The sequence below is a fragment of the Rhinolophus hipposideros genome (assembly GCF_964194185.1).
Source record: "Rhinolophus hipposideros genome assembly, chromosome: 8".
Taxonomy (NCBI): domain Eukaryota; kingdom Metazoa; phylum Chordata; class Mammalia; order Chiroptera; family Rhinolophidae; genus Rhinolophus; species Rhinolophus hipposideros.
This window is the reverse complement of record NC_138054.1, coordinates 81,864,035-81,889,912: the sequence shown is the minus strand read 5'-3', so window position 1 is coordinate 81,889,912 and position 25,878 is coordinate 81,864,035. Positions and strand designations below refer to the sequence as shown.

Genomic DNA, 25,878 nt, shown 5'->3' with positions numbered 1-25,878 from the left:
AGGATTACATGAAATAATTCAAATCATGCATGTAGCAAAGACCCTGGCATATGGAAAGAGCTGGTAAGAGTGACCTGTTACTATGAGTAACCGTTCATTGAATGAATAAGATAGTGAGTGGTATCTGAGCTCTAACCTGGGGACTCTGGGTGTTTCTCCTCACAGAGGAAAGGACTGGAAATGGGGACGGGGAGGAGGGCTTTGGACCCTTGACAATCACCACCTCTAAAACACCTTCCTTAGATAGTTCTATTCTTTGAGCTGGGCAATGCACTTTCCTTCATTTTATGTAGAGTGGACATTAAAGCATGTTCAGAAAATGCTGTCAGTATTAGTGATCTATAACTTAGCTCCAAGCAAGTTTCCAGGCCCACTCTCCCCTTCCATCCAGACGGCCTCAAGCCCCTTCTATAAGGAATTCTAGAACTACTGCTGGCTCCCAAGCTCCATACAGCTGGGTTTGCAATGGGAGCTGTCCCCATTTATGACCACATGCAGGTAAAGAGTTCTGAAGGTGCCAAGGGCCATAATTAGCCTGGAAGTGATTCAGGTTTCCTGGCACTGGAGCCAAGGAGTCCAGCTCTGGGCCTGGGCAGGGTCAAGACAGGGCAGGTAACAGCAACAGGACTGCTTATTGAGGTCTCTGACAGCCTTGGCTGGTCAGCAGGGCATCATATCCCTCTTCCCAGTTGTAATTATACTTGCTACCCCAACCCCCAAAGCTTTAGAATTATTCCCATGTTGAGTAGGCACATATGTTCCTAGGACATCTTTTGCCTTGGGGGAGGGGCCTTTGGGGTTCCCCAGGGAACACAGGGATAGAGGAGGCAGGGGAGCATTCCAGCTGGTGTCTCTGACAGTCCTGCCTCAGATCCAACAAACTGCTGTAGATGCCAAAGGTGGGAGGAAACCGCTGCTTCTCTCAGGGCTGGATGTGTGTAAAGAAGGTGGGGAAACCTGAAGGGGAGAAAGGTAAGGGAGGAGAGGAGGAAATGAGGCGTACTTGGCTCAACTCTACAGAGGCCCATCCGGATCTCTACGTGGCTGAGAGCTCCAGGCCCAGGACACAGGGCCAGGCTGCAGACACAGAGACGCTGGGCTGCAAAGCCCAGAGATGTCACCATGCGGGACCTGGAGAAGCTGCCTCATTTTACCCCCTCCTCCTTTGCCACCTTCACTCAATCCCTCAGAGAAGCCACTGATTCACTTCTGCTTGCCACGGTTCTGGGGAACTTTAGATGCTCTGACACCCTAACTGGTGTTCTTCCCTTCCTATGTGATGCTGGCCAAGTCACTTCATGACAATAATCCAGTTTGCATGGAGTCACAAAGGGTGCTCATGCTGTGACATCCCAGGATCCTCCAGCCACGTTCACTGTACACACATTATCTCATCGGATCCTAACGACAATTCTGCGAGATACGGTTAGTGCACCTGACACCAGAGGCCAAACGAGTCCAGGGCTCGTGCTGCCTTCGCTGCTCAGCCAATAGACCGACATAGGAGTTGGGTCACAGAATAAGGATTTATTATCAGAGCACCGGTGGTCTGAGAAGGTAGAGTGTTAACACCTCCAAAAACTGCCTTAACATTCTCAGACTAGCCTGGGATATTTAAGGGAAAATCCGGGCATTCCTCCAGAGACTACGTGATGGTCTGCATGGAGACTCCCCACCCTCCGGCGATATGGCTCTCCAATGTGGTCATCAACCCAGGAGCAGTGATGACAGTAACTGGAAAGAATGCTAGGCCATGAAGATTGGAATCGGCAAGCATGGGGGGCATTGTGACTAGTAAACAAGCATAAGTTTCAGGGTATTAATCTAAAGCAGGGAATTGGAACAGGGGCACCTACGCCCAGGAACTGGGACGGGGACATTCCAAGCTCAAACCGCAGGGAGGGGGTTGATCAATTGTTAAGCTCTAGGGCAGGGCTCTCCTGGGCAATGTCTCTTTTGTGGGGGGTCCCAACCAGGCCCTGTTTCACACCCATTTTACAGATGAGGAAATTGAGGCTTCGAGAGGTGGTATTAACTTCCCAAGGTCATATGGCTAATTAATGGCACATCTGGAACTCAAACAAGGGTCTGCTAAATGCCAAAACTCGAACTCTTCTGTGATCCTAGGATGTAGAACAGAGATTACCACTATCCCCACCACAGAGATGAGGAAATTGGCTCAGAGAGGTAAAGTAGCCTGCCAACAGTTATACACGCGGAACATGGTAGAATCAGGATTCAAACCCATTTCTTTTATCACCAACCCAGTGTCTACCTTGCCTGAGTAAATGATCTCAGCAATTCCTTCCAGCGGCGATACTTTTTAATTCTGGGTTGAGACAGGGAATAGTTGGAAGGAGAACAGGTGAAAATAAAGAAGTAACTTGGTCTTGTTGCTGTACTTCACACTCCATGACTCAGAAAGCCAGTGTGGTTGTCCCAGATCTGCTCTGTCAGCCTCATCCTTCCCTCAGTGAAGATTAAAAAGTCATTCAGCCAACAGGGTTTGCAACCCTTGAAGCTTGGACTTCCTAGACCTCACGCTGACCCACCCAGCAGCTTTTTCCCTGAGGAGTGTGTGTCCACAGTCCCCATCTCCCCAGGGACACTTGTTCCCTGATCCACTCACCTATCAGTGTGTAAGCAGTGAGAGTGGTCCCCAAAGGAGAGTGTGAAACACACATGGGCACAGTCACGTCCTTCCACACTGGGACACACACCACACCCTCTGACCCCAAACCAGGGGGAACTCCTCCTCCCATCTGGCCCAGCCCAGCATCCCTCCAGGGTGGCACCTGGACACCTCCCCACAGGGACACACCCTGGGGGAGGAGCTGCTGTCCTGGCGTGTCCCAGCCCAGCCTGGCAGCGAGTTCCTTTTCTGCTACTCTACCAGGTCCCAGCCCAGCCTGGCAGGGAGCTCCTGTTTCTGCTCCTCCGCTGGCCCTGTGGGATTGACATGGCCCAGGAGCGTTCTGCCTGCACCCTGGACCTCGAGCACATCCAGCAGCTGGTGCTATCCTCCCAGGAGGCCAAGAAGGCTGCTTACTGCCCCTACAGTCACTTCCCCGTGGGGGCTGCCCTCCTCACCAGGTCCGGGAGGATCTTCTCAGGTAAGGCTGAGGGCTGAGCCCCTCTGGCCACCCTCCTGCGACAGCCTGATAGGGGGAGGTCAGAAGAGGATAAGCAGGAAAGGCGGGAGGCTCAGGCAGGGCAGATGGCAGCTCTGTCCCCTCTTGGCTGCCCCCCACCTGCTGCCCTGCCTAGTGTCCCAGACGGTGGGGATGAAGGTGCTGCTCAAATCTAGGTGGTTTCAGTCCTTGGAGGACTGGGAAGCCACGGTGGGATAAGGGAGGAGGTTGGAAGGGGAAGCCATAAATCAAAAGCAACAGCAGTCCTCTGTGCTGGGAGGGAGCGGGGCTAGTCCTTCCTGAGGCTTCTTCTGCGTCCCACAAGTTACATCAGCAAGTCCTCACCTCCAACCCACTGACCTAGGTGTCATGCCCGTTTCTCAATGAAGAAACTGAGGCCCAGTGAGGTGACATGACTTGCTCAAGGTCACATGGGGCACTGGAAGTGGCACCCAGGGCTGTGGTCCCCAAAACGCTGCTTTCTTCCTGTCATCTACCATGTTGGCAGATGCCTGGAGGAGATAGGGAGGAATCCAGGTGGGGTGACTTGTTAGTGGGGTCCAGAAGGTCTTGGAGGAAAGAAGCCAGGTGGGGTTTGAGAGACCAGCAACAAATGCCAGCCTGGGAGGTGCGGACAGGAATCTGAGTTAACACTGATCTGTCCTTAAGCTCTTTCTCTTTGGTTTGTTGGTTTTATAGAAAAGCTCACTTGAACAAAAATGCAAACTTGTCTTGGTTAAGTTAAGGGGCATTTTCTTTTAGGATAGTGGGAAAGGTGGTGTGGAGGTGGCAGGGAGGTCATGCCCTCCCCACTGCTCCAATTTCCACAGAGGGAGAGAGGGAAATGCCCAGCCCTGCTGCCCAGAATCCCCCTTCCGCTTGGCAGCAGCTATTGAAAGGACCAGAGGCCCACATGTATACATCTAATTGGTAACCCCCCAACAGGCCCGGGCCAAGTGGGAGCCACTCGCTCCCTCCACTGCTCAGGAGGGGCCCACACCTTCTCTTCTGTAGCGCCCCTTCTGGGGTCTCCTTCATATTCATGTTATTTCTTGTCTTTTGAGGTTCTGCATGGGTTTCATGAGTCACCACCTGGGTCTTAAACATCTTCCAGCAGGAGAAGTCACCTTGACTGAGTGCTAGTATATGAAAGGACCATCTCACCCTTACAACCCTGCAAGGCAGTTATTAGAGCGCCACTTTGCAGAGAAGGAAACAGAAGCTCAGAGAGGTTAAACGCCCAAGACCATAGAGCTGGGATTCAAATCCAGAGTTGCCCTGTCTCCCAAGTTTTCTATTCGGTAGGGAATAAAGAATCTGAGCGTCCTGTGGAAATTCAGGCTGGCCTGGTGGCTCGGATGAGTATTAAATATTAACCACCCCCGCAAACAACGCTGCCACCCGCACTGCCCCACGGCACCAGAATCTTGAACATGGAATCAGCCATTGATTCTTTCCAGTGCCTCCAACATCCCCTCTTCACCCTTGCATTGATCCATTTATTCAACAAATATTTGCCAAGCACCAATTATGTGCTAGGTAACGTATCAGGTGCTGGGGATACTGCCGCGAGCGGAAATGGCATAGTTTCTGCCCCCGTGGAGCTCCCCTCCTCTTGCACAGGCCGTGGCTCAAAGTGGGAGCCTCACCAGGACTTGGAGGGGTGAATGAATGAAGGCAGCAGAAGCATAGCCTATTCAAATTGCAGGGAAGGACTTGGCGTCCCCAAAGAAAGGGTTGTTGCCATGGGGATTTAGGGAGGCCCTCGCGGATGAGGCTCCTCGTTTTGAATCTTGGTACTGCTGTTTATCAGCGGTGTGTTCCTGGGCAAGACGCTTGACCCTTCTGAGTCTCAGCTTACATTTGTAAATGGGGGATCATAATGTTCGCCTTTCAGCATGGCTGTGAACAGAGCTAGTTTGCCTGGCCCGGCGTGGCAGCCAAGGTCACCCCCGATTGTTGGTGCCCATGCTGTACCAGTCACTGAGAGTGTTGAATCTCACCCCGGTTGTGAGGCTTTAAGTGAACTCATGCCTCTAAAATGATTGGCACCGTTTCTGGCCCACAATAAGGATATCCCAAATGGGGGCTGCTTTTACTTCTACGGTTAATGGTCTGATGCTAATGATATGATAATTTGGAGACAGATTGCGGAGGACCTTGGAAGGCCGAGCAGAGACATTACGATTTGATGAGGTAGGACGTAGGGAATCAATGAATGTTGTTAAGGAGAAGAATAACATGAAACTGGTGTTTGAGGACAATTAGTCTGACAGGTACTCAAGAAGGGCTGGGGCAGAGGAAAGCGTATCAGGGGACCATGTCTACCTTGTTCCCTGACTTGTCCATGGTGCCAGCACATTGCCTGGCCTAGAAAGGTCCTCAGTTAAGGTTCGGTGAACTCATAAATGAATGGCTCAGACTAGAAAAGTACCAGCGGAATGAAGAGGAAGGGAAGATGATCTGCGAGCTATCGTATGGAACAGATGGACTAGGTCTGGGAGGCCAGTATTAGAGCTAAAGGAAAGGAATATGGTTCTAGGATCTCCAGCCAGGTGAGCCAAGGGAACGCTGAGGCACTGACCGAGGGAGGAGGCTTAAGGCAGAGCTGGGTGGTGCTGGCGGCCTGGTGGGCAAGACCACCAGCAATGCCAACAGACACAATGGATTGAGCATTCACTAAGGTGTGGTATGAAAGATTTCTTATAATCTCAGAGCCACCACGTAAACAATGAGTGTCACGTGCATTAGTCAGAACACTTTCGGTTATAAATGACAGACACCAACCAGATCCCTAACTGGCAGTGTTACCTTATCTCAGGGACAGTTGGATCAAGAATTCAAATGTCACCATGCTCTCCTTTATCCTTCTGGACGCTGGTTTCTTTCTCTAATCCCCTGTAGGCGAGCTTCCTTCAGGCACCAAGGAACATGAATGCAGGAAGCCCCTGGTTTACATTCTTATGGTCTTAAAAGCAGAGAGGAAAGAACTCTATCCCACTAGCTTGAGATGGAAATATTCTAGGGAAACGCTGTGGATTGGTCCATTTCTATTCACGTGCACAGCCCTGGACCAATCACTGTTGTTGTGATGGGGTAGTGTGATTGGGCCAGCTGATTCCCATATTCCCCCTCCATGGGGAAGGGGGTCTGTTACCACAAGAAGGAGTTTGGAGATGCCAAGCAGACCAAACCAGTAGCCAAACATATCACATTTTACAAACGAGATAACTGAGGCTAAGTTTCATCTAATTTCAAATGCATGCTCTTTCGGCTGTCCCTAGTTGCGGGGTGGATACACAGAAGAGAGGCAGAGAGTTGTGCTGAAGAGAGGGGGACAAACAGAGGGCATTTCCCAGGATCCCTGAATCTCCTTATTGAGACAGAAAAGGAGGGTAGATGTCAGTAAGGCAGGGCTTGGAAAGGAAGGGACCGTGAGCAACCAGAGGAAACCTGATAGGGCATCATGGGGTGCGTTAGAGAGGATTAGGAGGCAGAGAGGGCACAGCTGAATTTAGACATTCGGAGTTTATAACTTAGAGTGGGACAGGTCTGCCCAGTTCTGTGACTTCCTCCAGTTGCACAAAAGGCCAGCCTGTGGAGTTCCCACCCTCAGAAGCAGCTGGTGTCCCCTCCAATTCAAAAGCAAGTCTGGCTATAAAGACAGCCTTGCTGTCGTGATCTTGTGATAAAGATTATATTCTCTCTATTACCCCCAGTCCTGGCCAGGGCTTTATGCCCCTTGCAGGTGGGCCACCAGGATGGTAATTATTTACTACAACAATTTCCTTCCGTGATTGCTGTGAGAAGAGCTGCGGAGAGAGAAGGAGGCTAACGGGAAAGAAAAGCTGCTCAGGGAAAGGAAGGTGAGGACACAAGGAGAGGTGTTAAAATGGGACAGAAGGGGCTTTGGGCAGGGGAAATGGAGTCAGCCCTGGGCCTCCACGTGGCAGCGCTCAGCCAGTGTTTGTGGAACGCCAGGTGGGAGATGAGTAGAGGAGAATCCTGGAGGGCTGCTCTTTGCTGGCACCACCCAAGGGAAGGGGGAGTTTCTCTTCTGCAGCTCATGCCCTTGGGACAGTGGTCTATCTCTCCCTTTCCTCCTCTCTCTGGAGGGTCTTGAGCACTCTACATGTGTCATCGCCATTTATGGAAAAAGCCACTGCACTGGATCAGGTATAATGAATTCTGGGAGGAGCAACCACATTAAAAGAGACACTTGGAGTGGCCAGATGGCTCAGTTGGTTAGAGTTCGAACTCTGAACAATGGAGTTCCTGGTTCAATTCCCACATGGGCCAGAGAGCTGCGCCCTCCACAACTAGACTGAAGGACAACAACTTGGAGCTGATGGGCCCTAGAGAAACACACTGTTCCCCAATATTCCCCAATAAAACATTTAAAAAAAAAGAGAGAGACACTTAAGGACGCCCCAGTTAATCGCTGAATCCAGCTTGCCTTGGCTCACCCCTTAAATTTGACCCTTTGTTCGTCTTCTCCCAGGTCAGTCCTGATTTCCTCCTTAGGCTCCCTTTCTGCCCTACAACCACTCTTTGGTGTTTTACATTGCCCCCTCTCTACAGCGGTTGATCCACTGCAGGGTCCTTCCCCACCCACAGCTTCCAAATGAGTCAAAGCAGACTTCCCTAACACGCTTCTTCTCCTTACAGACCTGCCCACCCACCACCACCACCGGCTTCCCACTGTCCCTACCCCTCCACTCAGGCTCATCCATTGGTCCTCTCCACTGTCACTCAAAAAGTGGCTCATTACAAGGCTGGGCTTCACTAAAACCTCTTGACTCTATAGTTGGGTTCAAATACAATCCCTACATGAAACTGTGTGTGGCATTTGCGGTATGCAGGGAAGCAGGAACATGGAGAGACTAGTATTTCTTTAAGCACATGGATATGACATTTCACTAATCCAGGGATTCTCAAACGGGATTCTCCCAGATCCCCAGCCTCAGCACCTCTTGGGAACTTGTTAGAAATTCCAATTCTTGTGCTTCAACCCAGACCTACTGAAGCAGAAAGTCCAGGAATGGGACTAAGACATCTGTTTTAAGAAGTCCTCCAGAAGGTGCTGATGCCCAGTTGCTTGAGTGTGAGAACCACCGCCCTAATCTTAATCATCCTTCAGAAGAGGGAGTAGGTACCATACTCCCCAGCACTGCTCTCTTCTCTGGGTGCCTGGGTCCGAATCACCCCTTTGGTGGTGAACTTCTTTCCTTGCTGATGTCTTGATGATATCCAACCCCAGCCCTACCTTAAGCACCAAACCACCTCAAAACATGGCCTCACTGAAATGCCATAGAGGAAAAAGATCAGTCATTTGTAACTGACAGGCCAGGACGTGAGTCCTGCCTCCCTGCCACCAGCCTCAGCCTCAGGTTTTACCTTCTGTAAAATGGAATTATAATCGTATCTCCCTTACAGAGTTGTTAAAAGGACGAATAACATAATACAGATAAAGTGTTCCAGGGAATGCCTGGTAGCTGCAGCAAGGTCAAAGGCCAGTAAAAGTGGGAGGGGCAGGTGTGGATGGGCCAGCAAGGGCATGTTTAAAGATAGTCATTTCAGGTGGGCACCAGGTGGGGAGCAAGAGAGATGTATTCATTGCATTTCAAAATAAAAGCAACAAAAGGAAAAAGGAAATCAATTAGTAACAGCACTATTATCATGGTATTATTTGGTCCAATCTTATAATTATAGATTTCTAACTTGGCACCATTCCAGCCTCTCATGACTGATAAGGAGCTTGTTTGCCTGGACAGGTGATGGCCTATTTTCTGGGCTTAGGGAAGCAAAACACAGTTGTCTTTTCAGGATTATAGTACAAGGCCAAACGCTTTCTTCTCCTTCTCCTTCTCCTTTTCCTTCTCCTTCTCCTTCTCCTCCTTTTTAAAGCAAGACTGGGAAATTATACTTAACTTGCTAGAGGCCCCAAATACAGTTATTTCTTTGTATTTCAGAGATCTGGTACTGAAGTGGGAAATTCCACTCATTGGATAAGTAACTGAGAGCCTCACTGACCTCACTGTTCCAGGCCCTGGGCATACTGCAATGCACAACATAGACAAAGTTCCTGACCCCAGAAAGTTTACAATATAATGAGGGAATTAGATCATAAAGACATTTATTTCAGGAAAGTGTTAAGTGCTATGAAGATCATTAAAGCAGGATAAATGGATTAAGAGTGTTGAAGACAGTGGGGAGAGGAAGCAATTTTAGATAGGCTAATCACAGAAGACTTCTCTGAGGAGGTGACATTTGAGCAGAGACCAGAGTAGGGAGAGCCACGTGCATAGAGTTCCAGGCAGTGGGAACAGCCAGTACAAAGGCAGGACAGTACTTAACATCTTTGGAGAACACCTGGAAAGCCAATTGGGCCTGGAGAGCAAAAGGAAATGAGGTCCGAGAGGTAGACAGTTTGGCAGCAGATTACATAGGGCCTTGTAATCATGGAAAGGATTTCAAAGTGCCTGAAGGACAGTAACAGGGTCACTGCCACACCTTGTCCAGAAGGAGCAAAGCTCAGTCACATAGTCCTACCACCACTAATGCGGTGACTTTCATGCAGTTAATAATAGCAGCTGCTGAACAGTTATTCTGTGCCAAGCTTTATGCTAATTGCTTTACACTCATGATCTCAACTCATTCTCACTAGGGGCCTATGAGGAAGACACTGTCATTATCATTTTATAAACGAGGACCCTGAGGCTCAGGGAAATTCAGTCCCTTTCCCACATTCTCAGAGCCAGTAGGGCACAGGGTCCCAGGGCAGAATGGAACCTAGATTCTCTGTTTAAGCAGTGAGGTATGTGAGTGCACTCCCTTCTAAAACAATTTCTCTCTCTCTCTTTCCAACTGGCCTATTGAAATTTTTACACAGTAAAGGAAGATTTCTCTATATGAGGTCATTCCGAGCATCAAACACAGACACAAGCAATCGTCCTGAGAGACGGGGCCTTCTGCAATCTGGCCATTTGCTTTCACAGCGCATCTGTGAAACCCAAGATTCATGGGAATCACGTTTAATAAGGAAAGTATCCCTGAGTCAGAGACAAGGCAGGGCTGGGAGGGCTGCTAGATGGGACATAGGAAGCAGCGCTGGCAGGGATCTTAATTTGGGGGAGGCAAAAGTCAAATCATCGAGGTCAAAGGTCAGCAAAGGTGGGCAGGGCAGGCAAGGGTGTGTTTAAAGGAAGTCACACCCTTCGGGTGGGCATCTGGAACCAGGCTGAGGAGACTAGGTGGGGAGCAAGGGAAACATAGTCACTTATTCATCTAACTTTCATTGAGCTAGCTGAGAGGCTGAACAATATGGGGCCAGTTATCCCGGCCACAGTAATTCACATGTGAATATGAACAAATCCTTGGCCAGAGTAGGCGTTCAGTAAATGTTAACCACAATTTTCAGAGTTGCAACTCCATGATTTCTCTCTGTCCCGTATCCTAACTGTATTAACTGATTTCTATACAGTTGCAAACAGAAATACACGTAAACTACCGTGTTTCCCGGAAAATAAGACCCAGCCGGACAATCAGCTCTAATGTATCTTTTGGAGCAAAAATTAATATAAGGCCCAGTCTTATTTTACTGTAATATAAGAACAGATCTTATATAATATAATATAATACCAGGTCTTATATTAATTTTTGCTCCAAAAGATGCATTAGAGCTGATTGTCTGGCTAGGTCTTATTTTTGGGGAAACAGAGTAGTTTAGACAAAAGGAGGGTGCATTGGTCCCCTTAAACTGTGGGAAGAGTTGGAGTGTAGCTGGGCCTCAGGGGCAACCTGGACGATTCAGATTCTTTTATCTCATCTCTCAGCCATTTTTCTGAACGTCCATTTCACTGTTCCTAGTGGTCTCCTCCATAATGAATGGAAACCAAGACATCAGCAGGGCCTGACCCACACTCCTAGTCTCAGATGGGAACTGAGTTCCTGCACAGAGAAGAACTCTGATTGGCCCAATGTGGGTTAGGTGCTCATCCCCAGATCAATAAAAAGGTCAAGGTCATGTGAGAAAAGATGGCAGCTCCCATTTGAACTACATGCTAAGGAATGAGGTGAAGCTCATTCCTCAGGGAGGTAAAAAAAGGAGGAAGAGGTGCTAAATTGTCAAAATAGTAGATGCTCACGATAGTCTACACTTTGGTGCCCTTCTTCCCAAAAGTAGAATTCCAAACCTGTCCCCACCTAATACCACAGAGCCATTCTCTACACACTCACCCTCACCCTTGCAGTCAAGGTACCCAGCCTGGGGGTCAGGATGTCTAGTGACATCCATTCCTCTCCGTCAGTTGGACATGTATGCCTGTGACCTGGAGAATCATCATAATGGTTTAATGTGTTAAATGATTAATTTAACCCCTTCGAACTTGTCAATATAAATAATGAAGGGACAGAAAATTACCTGAGGACGAGTCCTGCAAGGGATGGTGGGCAGCGCCCCCTGCAACTAAGATTGAACACGGCACCTTGAGCTGAGCTGCCACTGAGCTCCCGGATGGCTCAGTTGTTTGGAGCGCATCCTCTCAATCACAAGGTTGCCGGTTCGACTCCCGCAAGGGATGGTGGGCTGGACAACAACTTGAAGCTGAACGGCACCCTCCACAACTAAGATTGAAAGGACAACAACTTGACTTGGAAAAAAGGACTGGAAGTATACACTGTTCCCCAATAAAGTCCTGTTCCCCTTCCCCAATAAAATCTTAAAAAGCAAAAAAAAAGAAAATTACGTGAGGAAACCATCTGAGGAGATAACAACCAAACAATTTGCAAATGTGATGAATACAGGAGGAACAAAATTCTGCATGATGACAATGAAGACTCGGACTTAGAAAGAGGGAGTGTAGTAGATAAGGAACAGACGAAGTCGAGGAGACAAATACGACTGCAGTGACTAGAACGAGATGGCTGCTTCTTTCTTTCTCATCTAACAGACCAGAGGTGGCCTGGAATTCCCAGACATATGGATTGTTCTGCTCCGCTCTGCTTAGCAAGGTAGTTCAGGTCAGATTCTTTCTGTCCTGATGCCCTGCCATCCCTAGAGGGATGTCCTAATCCAAATGTTCAAAACTGACCAACATCATCATATTCATGTTCCAATCCCTGGGCAAGGGAAAGATAAAGGGCGGGGGCAAGCAATGTTCCCATAAAAATGTCATCTAGAAGTACCCATCACTTGTGCTCACACCCCATTGGCTTAAACTATAGAACTACATGAAGCTTCCAGGGAGGCTGGAAAATGTAGTCTCCCACTGGGTAGCCATGTGCCCAGCTAAACTCCAGTGGATTCTATTGGGAGAGTGAACACTGGGAGCAGTCTTTGCCACAGGACCCCCTGTGGCCCTCTGGGAGCTTCTTTGACTGTTGTTCTTGGCCACATATCTGTAGTGGGTGTTGGACAGAATGTCCTCCTTGTGTGTCACGTCCAGCGCAACACGGGCAGTGAGGGAACGAGAAGGGGCGGCTTTGGGTTAAGTTTTAAGAAAGAAAGAAGCAGAAACTTGATGCAGTTAAATCTCAGAAGGCCAGGGGGTCTCTCAGCCTGATCAAAGATTGGAGCCTTGAATCGGGCCAACTGGTAGCTTCTATTGATATTCACATAAGGAATTAGCATTATCTATTCCACGGTGTGTGAATCTCATACATTATTTTACAAAAGTGAATCAAACCAACTATCTTTGTCCCCAAGCAGCTGGAGCAGAAAGTCTTGTGATGACTTAGGTGAGATATTCACCTCTCTGGGGGGCAAGTCTCTCACCTTGTAACAGTTCTGTTGAGATAAGTGGAGAGAGCTGATCTTTATTGCCCTCATGACTTCTCTCACAATCAGGTGAGAGAGGAAAGCCAGAGTCAGCAGTGGCTTTTCCCAGGCAGGGGCAAAGGGAATGCAAGGCCCCTTCCCGGATCTTCTAAGGCAGCTCATTGGGGGTCACCACTTGTTTCCGCCTGGCTTGAGTTATTCCCCCCACCCCGCTGGGGAATCTTACTCGTCATTGGCTGCAAACCATCTTTAGGGGACCAGACAGAGAGACATGAGGTGTAAAACATTGAGATAAGTAATGTCCCAAAAAGGCACAGTCTCACAGACTTTTCTTTTCACAAGGAAAGACATGGGGGGACAGTCTGCTAGGCTGCTGTGTGACAACACTTGGGGGCACACAGCTCTTAGATCACTTCTGACGATAGAGTTTTAGAGGTCCAGGGGTGCGTTTAGGGATTGATCACAGGCTTTTGGAGACCAAACTTTTGGCTTCCCTGGCTATCCAAGTCTATCAGAAACTTAGAAACCCTCTGGTCTGTTTGCTTCCAATCATTTTCATACAGGAATACCACACCCAGTGATCCTTTCTGGGCATAGTTCTTAAGCCGGCCAATGCTTCTTTTTTTTTTTTAATTAAAGTTTATTGGGGTGATAATTGTTAGTAAAGTTACATAGGTTTCAAGTGTACAATTCTGTAATATGTCATCTATATATCATGTTGTGTCATTTTTACTAAGTGGCTTCCCTGCCTGGACTATCCCTGCTGCCTCATTTCAATGGTGGCTACCTTAAGGCACCCTAAACAATAGGCCAGGTGAGAAGATGACACTCTTAATCAGATCTTTGCCACAGGGCTGATTCCCCGTTGTCAAGTGGAGAAATCCCAGTGGTACATCTCATGGTCTGCCTTCCAGGTTTTTGCAGGGCGGGGCTTGACAAATCTGCCCAGAGTGGCAAGAGCACCAGTTTTCTGCTTTGCTGTTCTGTAATTTTTTTCACATTGCCCAACTGCTAAGTTGTTAAAGCTGTCTCTCACTTTCCACACGAATTTCTTTGTTAATTGGGTATGGGTTAAGCTGCTGTCACAAAAATCCCAAAATACAATGACTCCAACATGACAGAAATCTCTTTTTCTCTCACATAATAATTCAGAGTAGGCAGTTAGTCCAGGACAAATAGACAACTCAACTCTGCTCCAAATTCCTTCTGTCTTGGTGCTTCTCCATCCCTATGACAGTAAACTACATGGTCAAACGTATTTCACCCCTCCCAGCCTGTGGAGGGGAAAAGAAAGGAAGGAGAGGACGAGGAATCTCCTTTCAGAAAATCTGATCCCGAAGTTTCCCACCTCTCTTTGGGGCACATCCTGTTGGCCAAAACTTAGTCACATGGCAATGCTGTGCTACAAAGGAGTCTGAAAAATATAGTCTCTAGCTGACTGGCCATGAGATCCACCATATTGGAATGAGGGTCATTTGTATGAATTAAAGAAAGAAGGACAAAATTAACGGTTAATATCTCTGACTCAAGGAGAAAGGCAAGCTCCAAAGAATGCCACATCCTGATGAGCAGGGGAAAGCCAGGCCTCATGCCATTTGTTCATGGTCTCACCTCCTTGAAAATAAGGAATTTCTTAGTCAACCAACCTGACTACGCCAACGGTTTGTCTCCTGGGAGCAGACCTTGCCTATTATCCCCCAGGGGCAGCCCTGAGAGGGACACTGCGGGGGACTCCCTTACTGCAGGCTGTGCTACCTTAGCAGCCCACGTCCCATTGGAGGACTGGGGGTTGCCTTAAAGCTTGTGCAATCACAGACACCTGTTGCAAAACTTGCAAGTATTTTGTTTGTTAATTTGTTGATTTTGACACTTTGTTTTGCAACACAACTCACAGAGAACCTTGGTTGAACTCTAATAGCTGGTAACCAGCACCAAAAAGTTTGCATAGGCCCAAACTTTGAATCAGGACCTGCCACACCGCCCAACCCAGCCCCATGGCTTCTGTCTCTTAGAGCAGGGCTGGGTGGAGGCTGTGCTCACATTTTTAAGCCTTGGTATCCCCCTTGATCTTGACTGCTGCTGGGGAGATAAGGCTGGGTTAATCTGCCCTGTTGTCTTACCCCTGTTCCTAGGCTGTGCTTCAAGATAGAGGCATTGGGTGGGAGGTTGTTGGGAAGAGCCCCTGTACCAGAGGGTCACAGTCTCCCAATAGTTTGGGTCAAATTGCCCTCTCCTTCTCCCAAACTTGTTTGGTGTGATTGGTGCCTTTTTGCAGTGGAATGGGGCAAGCCTCTTACTCAACACAGGCAATGGGAAGCAATTCTGCTGGAAATACCACTGGGCTTTCCTCTCTTCTCAGGGTGCAACGTAGAGAACGCCTGCTACCCCCTGGGCATCTGTGCTGAACGGACCGCTATCCAGAAGGCCGTCTCAGAAGGGGAGAAAGATTTCAGGGCAATTGCTATTGCCAGGTGAGTGGGAAAGCCAGATCCCAGCAATATTTATTCATTTATTCAGCCAGCATCACCGCACACCTGGCATTTATCCATTCATTCATCTGACGTATGTTTATTCTGTTTCTGTACTTCCTGTGTGCCAGGCAGCGTAGAGGACTCTAGGCTGAGTGCTGAGGATGAGGAGATAAATAAAGGAACTCTGCCCTTGGTGAGTCTACAGAGCAGGTACACAAACAAGACAACTCTAAGACAAGGGCAAGTGTGTTCTTCTAATAACAGCACAACGGAAATCCCTCCAAATACAACAGAATCCCTCCAAGATGCAATAAAAAAGCAGCGTAGATACCTAAAGCTGGAGGGACCTCAAAATTACCTGGCTACCTAGACTCCCTGGTCCCTACCCCCATTTTATAGCTGAAAATACTGAAGCCCAGAGAAATTGAGCAACTTTCCTGGGAGTTAGTGGCAGAGCCGGGACAAAACCAGATCTCTAGAGTCTTACCCCAGGGCTCCTTCCACTTCGCCATGCTGTGCCAGGAGTTCACACACTCTTCCCTGTTCTCCTTGAGCTGATGCCAGGATCCATCCCAGTGCCAGCTGATGCCTGTAGTTGGGGACACTCACCTCCAGGTGCCAAGAACCAGAACGCAAAGATAGCCTAGTGGGGTGACAGCCAGGTAAACCTGGGCGATGGTTCCAATTAATCCGATTCCAGCCCAGGTTCTGGCTGAACAAGAACACTAACCAACACCACCTGCATGCCCTAAACACACATTTCTAAGTTCCCATATGTGTGCCCTCACAGGGAGCTCGTTGAGTTCTTGTTGGTCCTGGACCCAGACTCAGTGGCTCTAGGGTTTGTGCATGTGAATGGGCTCTTTTACTAATTTGGACCCCATTATGCTTCTGATTTAATGGTGAATTGCTCTTGTGTGTACCTTTGCATTATCTGTCCATGAGAGAGAGTTTTCTTAGCAAATTAATGGTGCAGGGGAAATAACATAGGAAATGTTTAATCCACCCAGAAAGAGACTGCATGGCTGACCAAATGTTGGTCTTTCGGGGCATCTGGCTGAATGGGTCATGTACTAGGAGCGAATTTATCTTCATGGGACGAAGCTCTAGCACCTTCCTGGCAGAAATGTAAGGACCTAAAGCAAGGCTGATGGGGGTGGGGGGAACAGAAATAAGCCTCCATTTCTTTTATAAGATCCTAAACTTGGCCTCGGTCTGGCCCCGAGGTGGACCAGGTTATGGAAGTTTGTTTTCCTGAGTAACTGGAGCCCAGGGTGCACTTATGGAGAAAAGCCCCAGCTTCCCAGAGCCCTTTTTGTGACGGAGGTCTCTGGCTTCCCTCCGGCTCTGGGAGAAATAAATGAGGCTGTGCTGGGAACATTTTGTGCGGATGAGCAGAGATCAAGATGTGAATTACACGTTATTAAAAAAAATGTATGTGGGAGGGAATAACTCAATTTGAAAGCTGATCCAAGAAAATAATGATATTCTGGGGGAAAAGAGGCCAAAGTCAAGAAAAGGATAATGGCGCAGTAGCCTTGCTCCGTTTAAAACATTCCCAGTGAAAGGCTTTTTCTCTTGGTCATTATCTACTTTTAAATATGACTGAGTATTGCTAGCAATGATTAGCAAATGTCTTTATTTACGCAAAACCTGCATTTTTTCCAACATCCAACTGCTCTGCTCCAGGTATTCAGCCCTCACTGGCTTCCCCGAGCCAGATATACAGTCATTATTGCATTAATGACTTGTTAAATTGAGAGCATGGATTTAGAGACTGAACGGAAAATGCCAGCTCCCTTGTTAACATTGATAAGTGTGAACAGTCTAAGACAGCTCCTTCGAGATCTGCAAGATAGAGCGTGCAGAGCCCAGAACGGTATTTTGCTAATGAGGAAATAAGCCTGTCCCACTGGGGTCCCAGCAATAGTCATCAAAGTCGATAGGTTTCCAGCCTGTCAAGTCTAATAAGCATGGCCTCTGTGCATGTCCAAGGTCAGCACAAACCGCAGGAAACCATGGCTACCCAGCACAAGCAAGAGAGAAGGAAGCATGGAGGGAATGTCCCGAGGTACCCAGAGTGTTCTAGGATGCATCTTTTTCCAAGCTTTTAATTCTTACTCTTGGCAAGAATGTTGAGTAATGGTTAAAAGCCCAGGTTCCAACGTTATTGAGACCCGGTCTCAAATCCTGTTCCACTATCGACCTCAGGCACGTTGCTTCAACAATCTGAGCCTGGCTTTTCATCTGTAAAGGGCAAGAGAATAACACCTACCCACTGGGTTCTTGTGAGAACTCAGGAAATGACGTCTATAAAGTTCCTGGCACAGAGTCTGCAATAAATTAATACTATTGTTTCAATGTTATCGTTATTATACCGGCAAGCTGCAAAACTACCAAAGGCAGAGTCCACAGATCCTGGGTTCAAATCCTGGTTCTGCCACTTACAAGCTCTGTGACCTTAGGCAGGTCATGTCACATTTCATAATCTGTAACATGCGGATAATAAGAGTATCTATATAGCCCCTACCTTATAAGGTTGTTAGGGTAGTAAATGAGTTAAAGCACATAAGGTGCTTAGCTTAGTGCCTGGCACAGAGTAGGGCAACGTAAGTGTCAGCCATTGTTATTATCAGGCTATCTGCCAGTTCTCAGAGCTACACTGCCTGGATGCACCATCTTGTAGTCACAAGATGGACAAGGTGGAACCTTAGGCCAAAGCCATCTTCCAGTGGCATTCATGTTTACCCCGCCATCTTGAAAATCCTGATGCAGGTCACCTTGCCCAACGAGCTATCTATTGGGTGTCAAGTTTGCGACAGGAAATGGTGAGCTTGGCAGGGGCCTTACAGGCCCTGGAAGGGAGGCTGGATTTCACTCAGAGCACGTCTCCCATGGCCCTCACCGCAGTCTGCCCTTGTTATGGCATTTACGTGCAGATTTGATCTCCCTTTCCAGACTAAGATCCCTGAAGTCAGCGATTCTCTGATTGGTCTTTGTTGTTCATTCCCCATGACTGCCTAGCAAAGAGCAGGTCAACATGTGTGGAATGAGGAAAAAAATAACAGAGTCCAGGGGCGGCCGGTTAACTCAGTTGGTTAGAGCGCGGTGCTCTTAACAACTGGGTTGCTGGTTCGATCCCTACAGGGGTTACTATGAGCTGCGCCCCCCACAACTAGATTGAAACAATTACTTGACTTGGAGCTGATAGGTGCTGGAAAAACACACTTAGATAAATTTAAAATTTTTAAAGTTAAAAATAAATAACAGAGTCCAACCTCCAAGAGCTTATGAGAGGCTCAGACTGTGACACCTGTCAGCTGGTAAACACAAGGATGGATGTGGCTCAGTGTGCGTCCTGGGCAGGGGTCCCCCCCCCCCTCAGGTTCCCATGGGCTTTTGTTCTGAAGCTGGGAGTGTGCTCAGAGAGGACCCACATTTCCATGGAACAGAACCTTTCTTTGACTGGACCTTCACATATAAAAGGGAGTTATCAGGAGGATTAAATAAAATAGCAACCCCACCACTCTCTCCCCTCAGCTGCTTTATTCAATTCATAGCATCTATGTCCATCTCCACTTGATACATGGTTGGCTGCTTGCTTAGTTGGTTGTCGGACTCCCCTCACTACTCTAAAACTCCTCAGTGCAATGAGTTTTGCCTGTTTTGTTCACTGCTGTATACCCAGCACCAATCGTGCCTGGCCTTTGTAGATACTCAATAAATATGGTAGTTAAAATGAAATAATGCATATAAAGTGCTTTTCAGGATGCCTGGCACATATTAAACAATATAGTAATTATTGTTAATATATAATAACATAAATTAATTATAAAATAGTACATAGAACACATAGTTATATAACAACACTATATCTGATAAGGAACTAAAATTCACAGGACTTAAATATGTAAAGGAATATGTGCCCAGTAATTAATATAGGCAATGACAATATGTGTATAGCATTCTAAAGTTTACAAAGTCCTTCACACACCTTATCTCATTTTATCTTCTAACATTCCTACAAAGTGGATGACATTAATCCCCCAATTTTACAGACAAAGCAAATGAGCCTCGCATGGGTTAAAATGACCTAGTCAAAGTCACACGTAGTTAGCAAAAGGAGGAGCTGACCAAGAACCAAATTTAGAATCCTGTACTCTTCCAGAGACATCACAGAGCTATGTGTTTAGAAGAGCAAGGATGACAGTTGTAGCTGCTGGCTTAACCTCTGGGACTGGAGCAGGCTCGGAGGTTCCTATAGTTAAATCCACTTTCTTTAAGCACCATCCTTTGTCCTGTTCAGAGCTGGAGGATTGCCTGTAGGGGCCTTAATTCTCAGAGACAACCCCCCAGCTTTCAGCTTTTCTTCTCTACAATGTCTCAGATTCCAGGAGCTTGGTTTTCTCTTTGACTCACATGCACATTATTCTTCCACGCCTCAGAGCCTTTGCACGTGCTATTTCCTTTGCCTGAAACACAGAAAAACCTGGGGCTTCAGAATCACACTCCTGTTACTTTATCTCACCGAACCTGTTTCCTTACAGGAAAACGGTCATTCTGACACTCAGGTTGTACTGAGAATTACATGAAATGATGTATGTTGAGTGCCTGGTACAGAGCATAATAGGGGTTCACTAATGGTGACTTATGAACTCTCTGCACGTCCTCCAAGAACCAGACCAAATGTCTCCTCCATATAATATTCTCTCTCACTCCGTAGGCAAGGATTATCTCCCTCTTGCCATGCATTCTCACTGCATTTTGTTTAAAATGACAAGTTTTCTATGTCACCCACTGGGCTGAGCAATCTCTCAAGAACCAGAGACAAATTCTCCTTAACTTTGTGTTCCTAAATGTTTATTGAATACACTAATGAAAATAATGGTCCTGCCTCTGGAAAGCCATCATGTGCTGCTTCCAGCCTCTAGGACACAGCTTGTCTATGAATCAGGAGCTGCCTGGCAGGGTTTGACTTAATCTGGAGGAAGCAAGACTCGGGGGCCTGATTCTTAGCAATTACCCTCATGCTTCGGGGAAACACTGATCCATGTTTGATTCTCTACTTCCCCAGTGACGTGCAAGATGATTTTATCTCACCATGCGGGGCTTGCAGGCAAGTCATGAGAGAGGTAAGCAGCTTCTCTTTCTTTCTGGAATATAAATCCAATGCCTTGCTGCTTTTCCCAGGGTGTGGGAACAAAGCCAAGCTTCCAACCAGAAGACATAGCTACTGTCCTGTTCGCTCAGTTGGCTGACTTCAAAGGCCTTCCCAAGCTTTCATGAATCACTGGAAATTATCCCTTCATTCCACAATTATTAACTGAGTGAGGGTCTATTCACTCAATGGCTACTATTCACCAGGCACTGTCCTAGCTCTAGGGAGATGGTCCTGCCCTCACAGAGTTTATAGTTTAGTGCAGGAGACAGATAATAAACAAGGAGCACAATAAATAAACAGTAGAGTTTCTGAGAATGAGAAGGGCTATGGAGAAAAGAATGCAGAAAACGAGTCAAGGGTGACAGAAGGGGCAGCAGGTAATACTCTAGATCAGGGTGAGAGGTTGGCAAACAATAGCCCATGGGCAAATCTTCCATGCTGCCATTTATTCTCAGTAAAGTTTTATTGGCACACAGCCATGCCCATTCGTTCACGTATTGTCTATGGCGTCTTTGGCCCTACCTACAACAGAGGTGAGCAATTACAACATAGCCCTTATAACCCGCTAGTCCTAAAATATTAACTATCTGGCCATTTATGGAAAAGTTTGCCAATTCCTACTTCAGATGGACAGGAAGGGCCTCTCTTTGAAGATGACATTGGAACAGAGATACAAATAATGAGAAAAGATGAGGCCGACAGGTCTAAGAGAAAGAGATTTCCAGGCGGAGGAAGCAGGAAGTTTCATGCCCATGTACTTGGTGAGTTTGATAAGTCACAAGAAGTTCAAAGAGGCTAGAATACAGTGAGTGGGGTGGGAAAGGTGACAGGTTGTGAAGCCAGAGGGGTGGGCAGGCCCAGATCACACAAGGCTTTGTAGGCCATGGGATGGAGGGTATATTTTAGTCCAAGAATAAAGGGAATTGAATTGTACACTTAAAAATGATTAAAGTGATAAATGTTATGTATATTTAATGACATTAAAACAAAAGTGGAAGGGAAAAAGAATAAGGGGATGTACTGGGTGTTTTTAAGGAGGGACTTGAGGTATCTGGTGTACCTTTGACCAAGATCATCTTTGAGAGCAGGCCTGAATCTCTTTGATTCGGAAATCAAAGGGGTGGATTCCATCCTGGGTTTTTAATCTGGGCTCAGTGGAAGTTTCTGAGGTGTATGTGTACATTTGGGGGTGGGAGGGTGTGTCAGTAGCTTTCATGGACTCTCGAAGAAGCCTGTGTTCTCCAGAGCCCCAAAAGTTTAAAGCCACCAGCTTAAATGATCCCACAGGCCCTTGAGGTCTGGTGTGACATCATCAGCCCTCTAAACACAGCATCTCATTTAATCCCCAATTCCAGCCTATGAGGGGCGAATGGGTCATCATCCCCAGTTCTCAGCCAGTCGGTGAGGAGCTGGAATTCATGGCCAGTTCAGGCCGACTGCAAAACCGTGCTCCTCATGGCTGCCTCCCTGTCTTTATGATTCTATAAATGAGACAGATTCTTTTCAGCCACGGAGGAGCCATAATGGAGCTTTGCAAAACAGGAGCTGCTTGTCCATGGGGGCTTCTGCTATGGGGTTGTTTAAATTTGGGGAGAGAATTAAGTTTCAGTTTTGCTTTTGTGCCTTGGGATTTCAAAGCATCTGTCAAACATGCAAGCACCTCCATCTTTTTGCCAGGATGAGTTAGCGGAACTCATTTCCCAAATCCAGATGAAAAATGCCACCGTGAAGGCACTGAATTCACAATGTGGACTTCATCGCACTTTGAAGAGCTGCCCAGCTCCACGGCATGTCCCAGGCCACACAAGGAAGCCACATCATGGCCAGCTCCCTGGCTCCCAGAGGCCTGACTTGATCCAATTGGTCATCACTGTTTTCTCCAAACAGATTAGATGTTGGAGAAAAAGAAGGCAAAGGAGGAAGAGGTGGCAAAACTGAAAGCCCAATGCTGATAATACAACTAGACTGAGAAATAACGGCTTGAACTGGAGTGGGGGTGGGAGGTGGAAGAAAGGGGGGGGAGGAAGAGATGAAGCTTGGGGGACAGGGACCTGGCACTTAACCTCGCCTCCACTCAGCTTTCATCTGTACCCTCAGGCAGAGTCTGCTGAGCAGAAAAGTTTCCTTCCTTAAAACATTAATCGAAAAAAGCCAGAAGACTGATTGTGCCTGGTGATGAATAACTTGGTGAATCAGACCACATCGCGGCAGAACAGCAGGCAACCAACTTGAGCGGTCATGAGCAACAGCTCGCAGTCGATAGAAACAGCTTCCATTAATTGAGTATTTACTATGTGCCAGGCACTGTGTACAAGCGCTTCACACCCATCGGTTCTAATTCTCACAGCACCTGACCAGGTAGAGCCTCGGCCTGTTGACTCCACCTTCAGGGCTCTTTCCATGATGCCACAGCCGATTTAACTCTCCATCTATCTTCCTGTCTAGTACATTCTGTCTCTGAAGCCATTTCACATGTCAAGACACTGAGACCCAAAGAGGTTAGTCATTTGCCCAAGGTCACTCAGCAAGCAAGTGGTAGCTCCTGATAGTGTAAGAAAAAGACGGGGGGTCAGATGGGGGCTAAAATTCTGCTTGGCTGACATTACCCTGATAGGCTTCAGTTTCCTCATCAGTAAAATGGGGATTATAATAGCATCTACCTCAAAAGGTAGACAATGAAATCATGTGTGTGCAATATCTGGTGTGTAGGGAGGCAGGCATGCACCCTCTCCTGGTTGTGAGGAGGAAACAAGATGCTCTAAGGCAGGGGTGTCCAAACTTTTTTCAACGTTTTTCACCAAGGGCCATATGCGGTAAAATACACAAACAGCCGGGCCACTCACTCGAGGTGAAGTACGTATTGCCTCACCTGGTTTATTTAAGTAAACTAAATATATTTTTGGAATTTGCTACGGGCCAATTAACAATGGATCATGGGCTGCAGTTGGCCCGCGGGCCGCAGTTTGGATACCCCTGTTTTAAGGGAACAAGGTACTAGTTGTTCTTTGTTATCATAGAAGGAGGCTGCCCCAGGGGTTAGATATTGTTCTTATGAAGCCCTGGGTAAGACCTTAATCACAGAAAGGAGCATTTAGTGCCCATTAACAATGTGCCAAGCACTGTGCCAACCGCTTGATACGCTACCTTTCATTGGCTCCTCCCTCAAGCTCTAAGAGTCAGGTACCATCGTCATTCCCATTTACAGATGAGAAAACTGAGGCACAAAGAGGACAGGAAGAGGTAGAGCCAGACTCAAATCCAGGTCAGTCCTAACCCCTCAGCCACACTGCCTCCCTCACGCTAGCTTTGCCTCTTTTCCAGTTTGGCACCAACTGGGCCGTGTACATGACTAAGCCGGATGGTACCTATATCGTCAGGACAGTCCAGGAGCTGCTACCTGCCTCCTTCGGGCCCAAGGACCTCCAGAAGATCCAGTGAAGGATGGAGCACACCCACGGCCTGGGAGAGCCTGGGTTCATTCACACATGTACTTAAGGGAAGAGCTGCCCAGAGGACTTCATGATCACAGTCTCACAGACCTGGGGACAAATGCCAAATGGTCCCCAACCCTACAGGGGCTTCCTTGCAACTTCCTTGCAACCCACCTTGTCCTTCCTCTCCTTCCTGGGTGTCCTCTTTAAACCTCCAGCCAATTCTGAACTGTTTCCCCATTAGCCTTCCTGAGTGTCTATCCTGCTCTGAGCGACTTTTCTAATTATAAACATGCCAGAACATCCTGACTCGGGAGAGTGCGTTTTGCTCTGTATCTATCATTGCTCGCAACTCCTAGGAAGGACAGGGTGATTTGTCTTTCTAGAAAGACCTGGATGCTTTCTGCTGGGAGAGGAAATGGGTGTCTTGGCACTATGTACCATTCAGTGTGGAGAGATGAAGTTTTAAGCCTTTTGCCCCTGTATTTTCCAGATGGGAGGCCCCCTGGGCTGGGCATAACAGCCAGTGGCCATTTCTAGTATCTGTTTTGGGCTCCCCCGTCTTACACAGGAGGATGGATGCTGGGCTTCAGGGACGTCAAGTAACTTGCTCCAGGACTATGGCAAAACTCAGACCAGAATCCAGGTCCTGTCATCCTCAACATAGCAGGGTGGGGAAAGGAAAAAAGAAAAGAGAGAATGCTGGAATTAAATAGGCCAAGATGTTAACATCAGTTAACACTCTGCTTGATGGGAATGTAGATTAGTGGCTGTGTTTTCCTTTGTACATATCTGTATTGTGTTCATTTTTAACAAGAAAAAAATGGTATTCCATAATGGTTAAACATTTGAACTTTGGAGTTGGACAGCCTCCAAACTGTGTGGTTTGGGGCAAGTTACTTCATTACTCTGAGACCTAGTGTCCTCATCTGTAAAGTGGGGCTGTTGGTATCCACCCCACAGAACTGCTGTATGAATTGAATGAAATAATTGAATAAAACTATGACGATCCCAGGGTTGGATCCTCAGTAAGCTCTTGATACATGTCAGCTGTTACTTTTATTAAGGGTGACAAATTTTGGTCCTTTGAGGGTGGATTTGAGTTTTGCAAATAGGCAGCAGTCTTTTACAGCCAATCCATTCATTCATTCAACAATTATTTATTGAGTACCTACTGTGTTCTAGGGCTGGATCCAAACCCTGGGGAGGCAGCATTGAATAAGATAAATATAATCCCTGCCCTCTCAGGGCTCTCGGTCTACCTGCGGGAAATGAGATCTAAATGATGCTAGTACTTCATGACGAATGTCACCCAAGGGGAAGAAAGTACTCTGGGAGCAAGTAGCATAAGGAGAGGAGCTTGGCTAAGAATGTGCAAGGCTACCCTGAGGAGGGGATAGTCCAGCCAGGGCATAAGAAGGATCATCCACTAGGGAATGGGTCTGGGGGAGGGGCAAAGAATGAGGATGGCCCAAAGGACTAAACTCAGTGCTCTTATACTTCGTGGAAACAGACTGGAGAAGGCAATTCACAAAAAAGGATTCCAGAAATTATTTGAATAATGTCTGCTTGGGAAAACAACACTCATTTGGCTGCAGGGAGGCTGAGATATTTGTTTAAAATAAAAGCACTTTCATGTTGCAGTCCCACTCTTCTGAGGACTCGCGATTTCAGAGTAGCGCATGCTTTATTGTTCAGAGCTGCTGTGTTTTATAGGATCCTAAAGCTGAGTCCCAGATTCCCGTGGCAATAAATAGAAGCATGTATATGTATTTCTGCTGCTCTTGCCAGCTGCTGCTAATTACTTATGTAAACTACAAGATTCTTTAGGATTTTCTTTTGGCAGAGAGGAGGGCACAACTATAATTGACATATACTAGGGATACTTTGGGTGTCAGAAATGAAG

The 25,878-nt window shown here is 47.3% G+C and overlaps 1 protein-coding gene across 1 annotated transcript; it reads left to right on the top strand.

Moving 5' to 3' along the window:
• Positions 1-2,959: 2,959 nt before the first annotated feature.
• On the top strand, positions 2,960-25,011 carry CDA (cytidine deaminase; the record flags this gene model as incomplete). The annotated part of the gene is made up of 4 exons (XM_081057663.1): positions 2,960-3,113; positions 15,269-15,380; positions 20,455-20,512; positions 23,863-25,011. 4 exons carry the CDS (start codon positions 2,960-2,962, stop codon positions 23,977-23,979), a joined length of 441 nt encoding a protein of 146 aa, XP_080913789.1. The 3' UTR covers positions 23,980-25,011.
• Between the last annotated feature and the right edge of the window lie 867 nt (positions 25,012-25,878).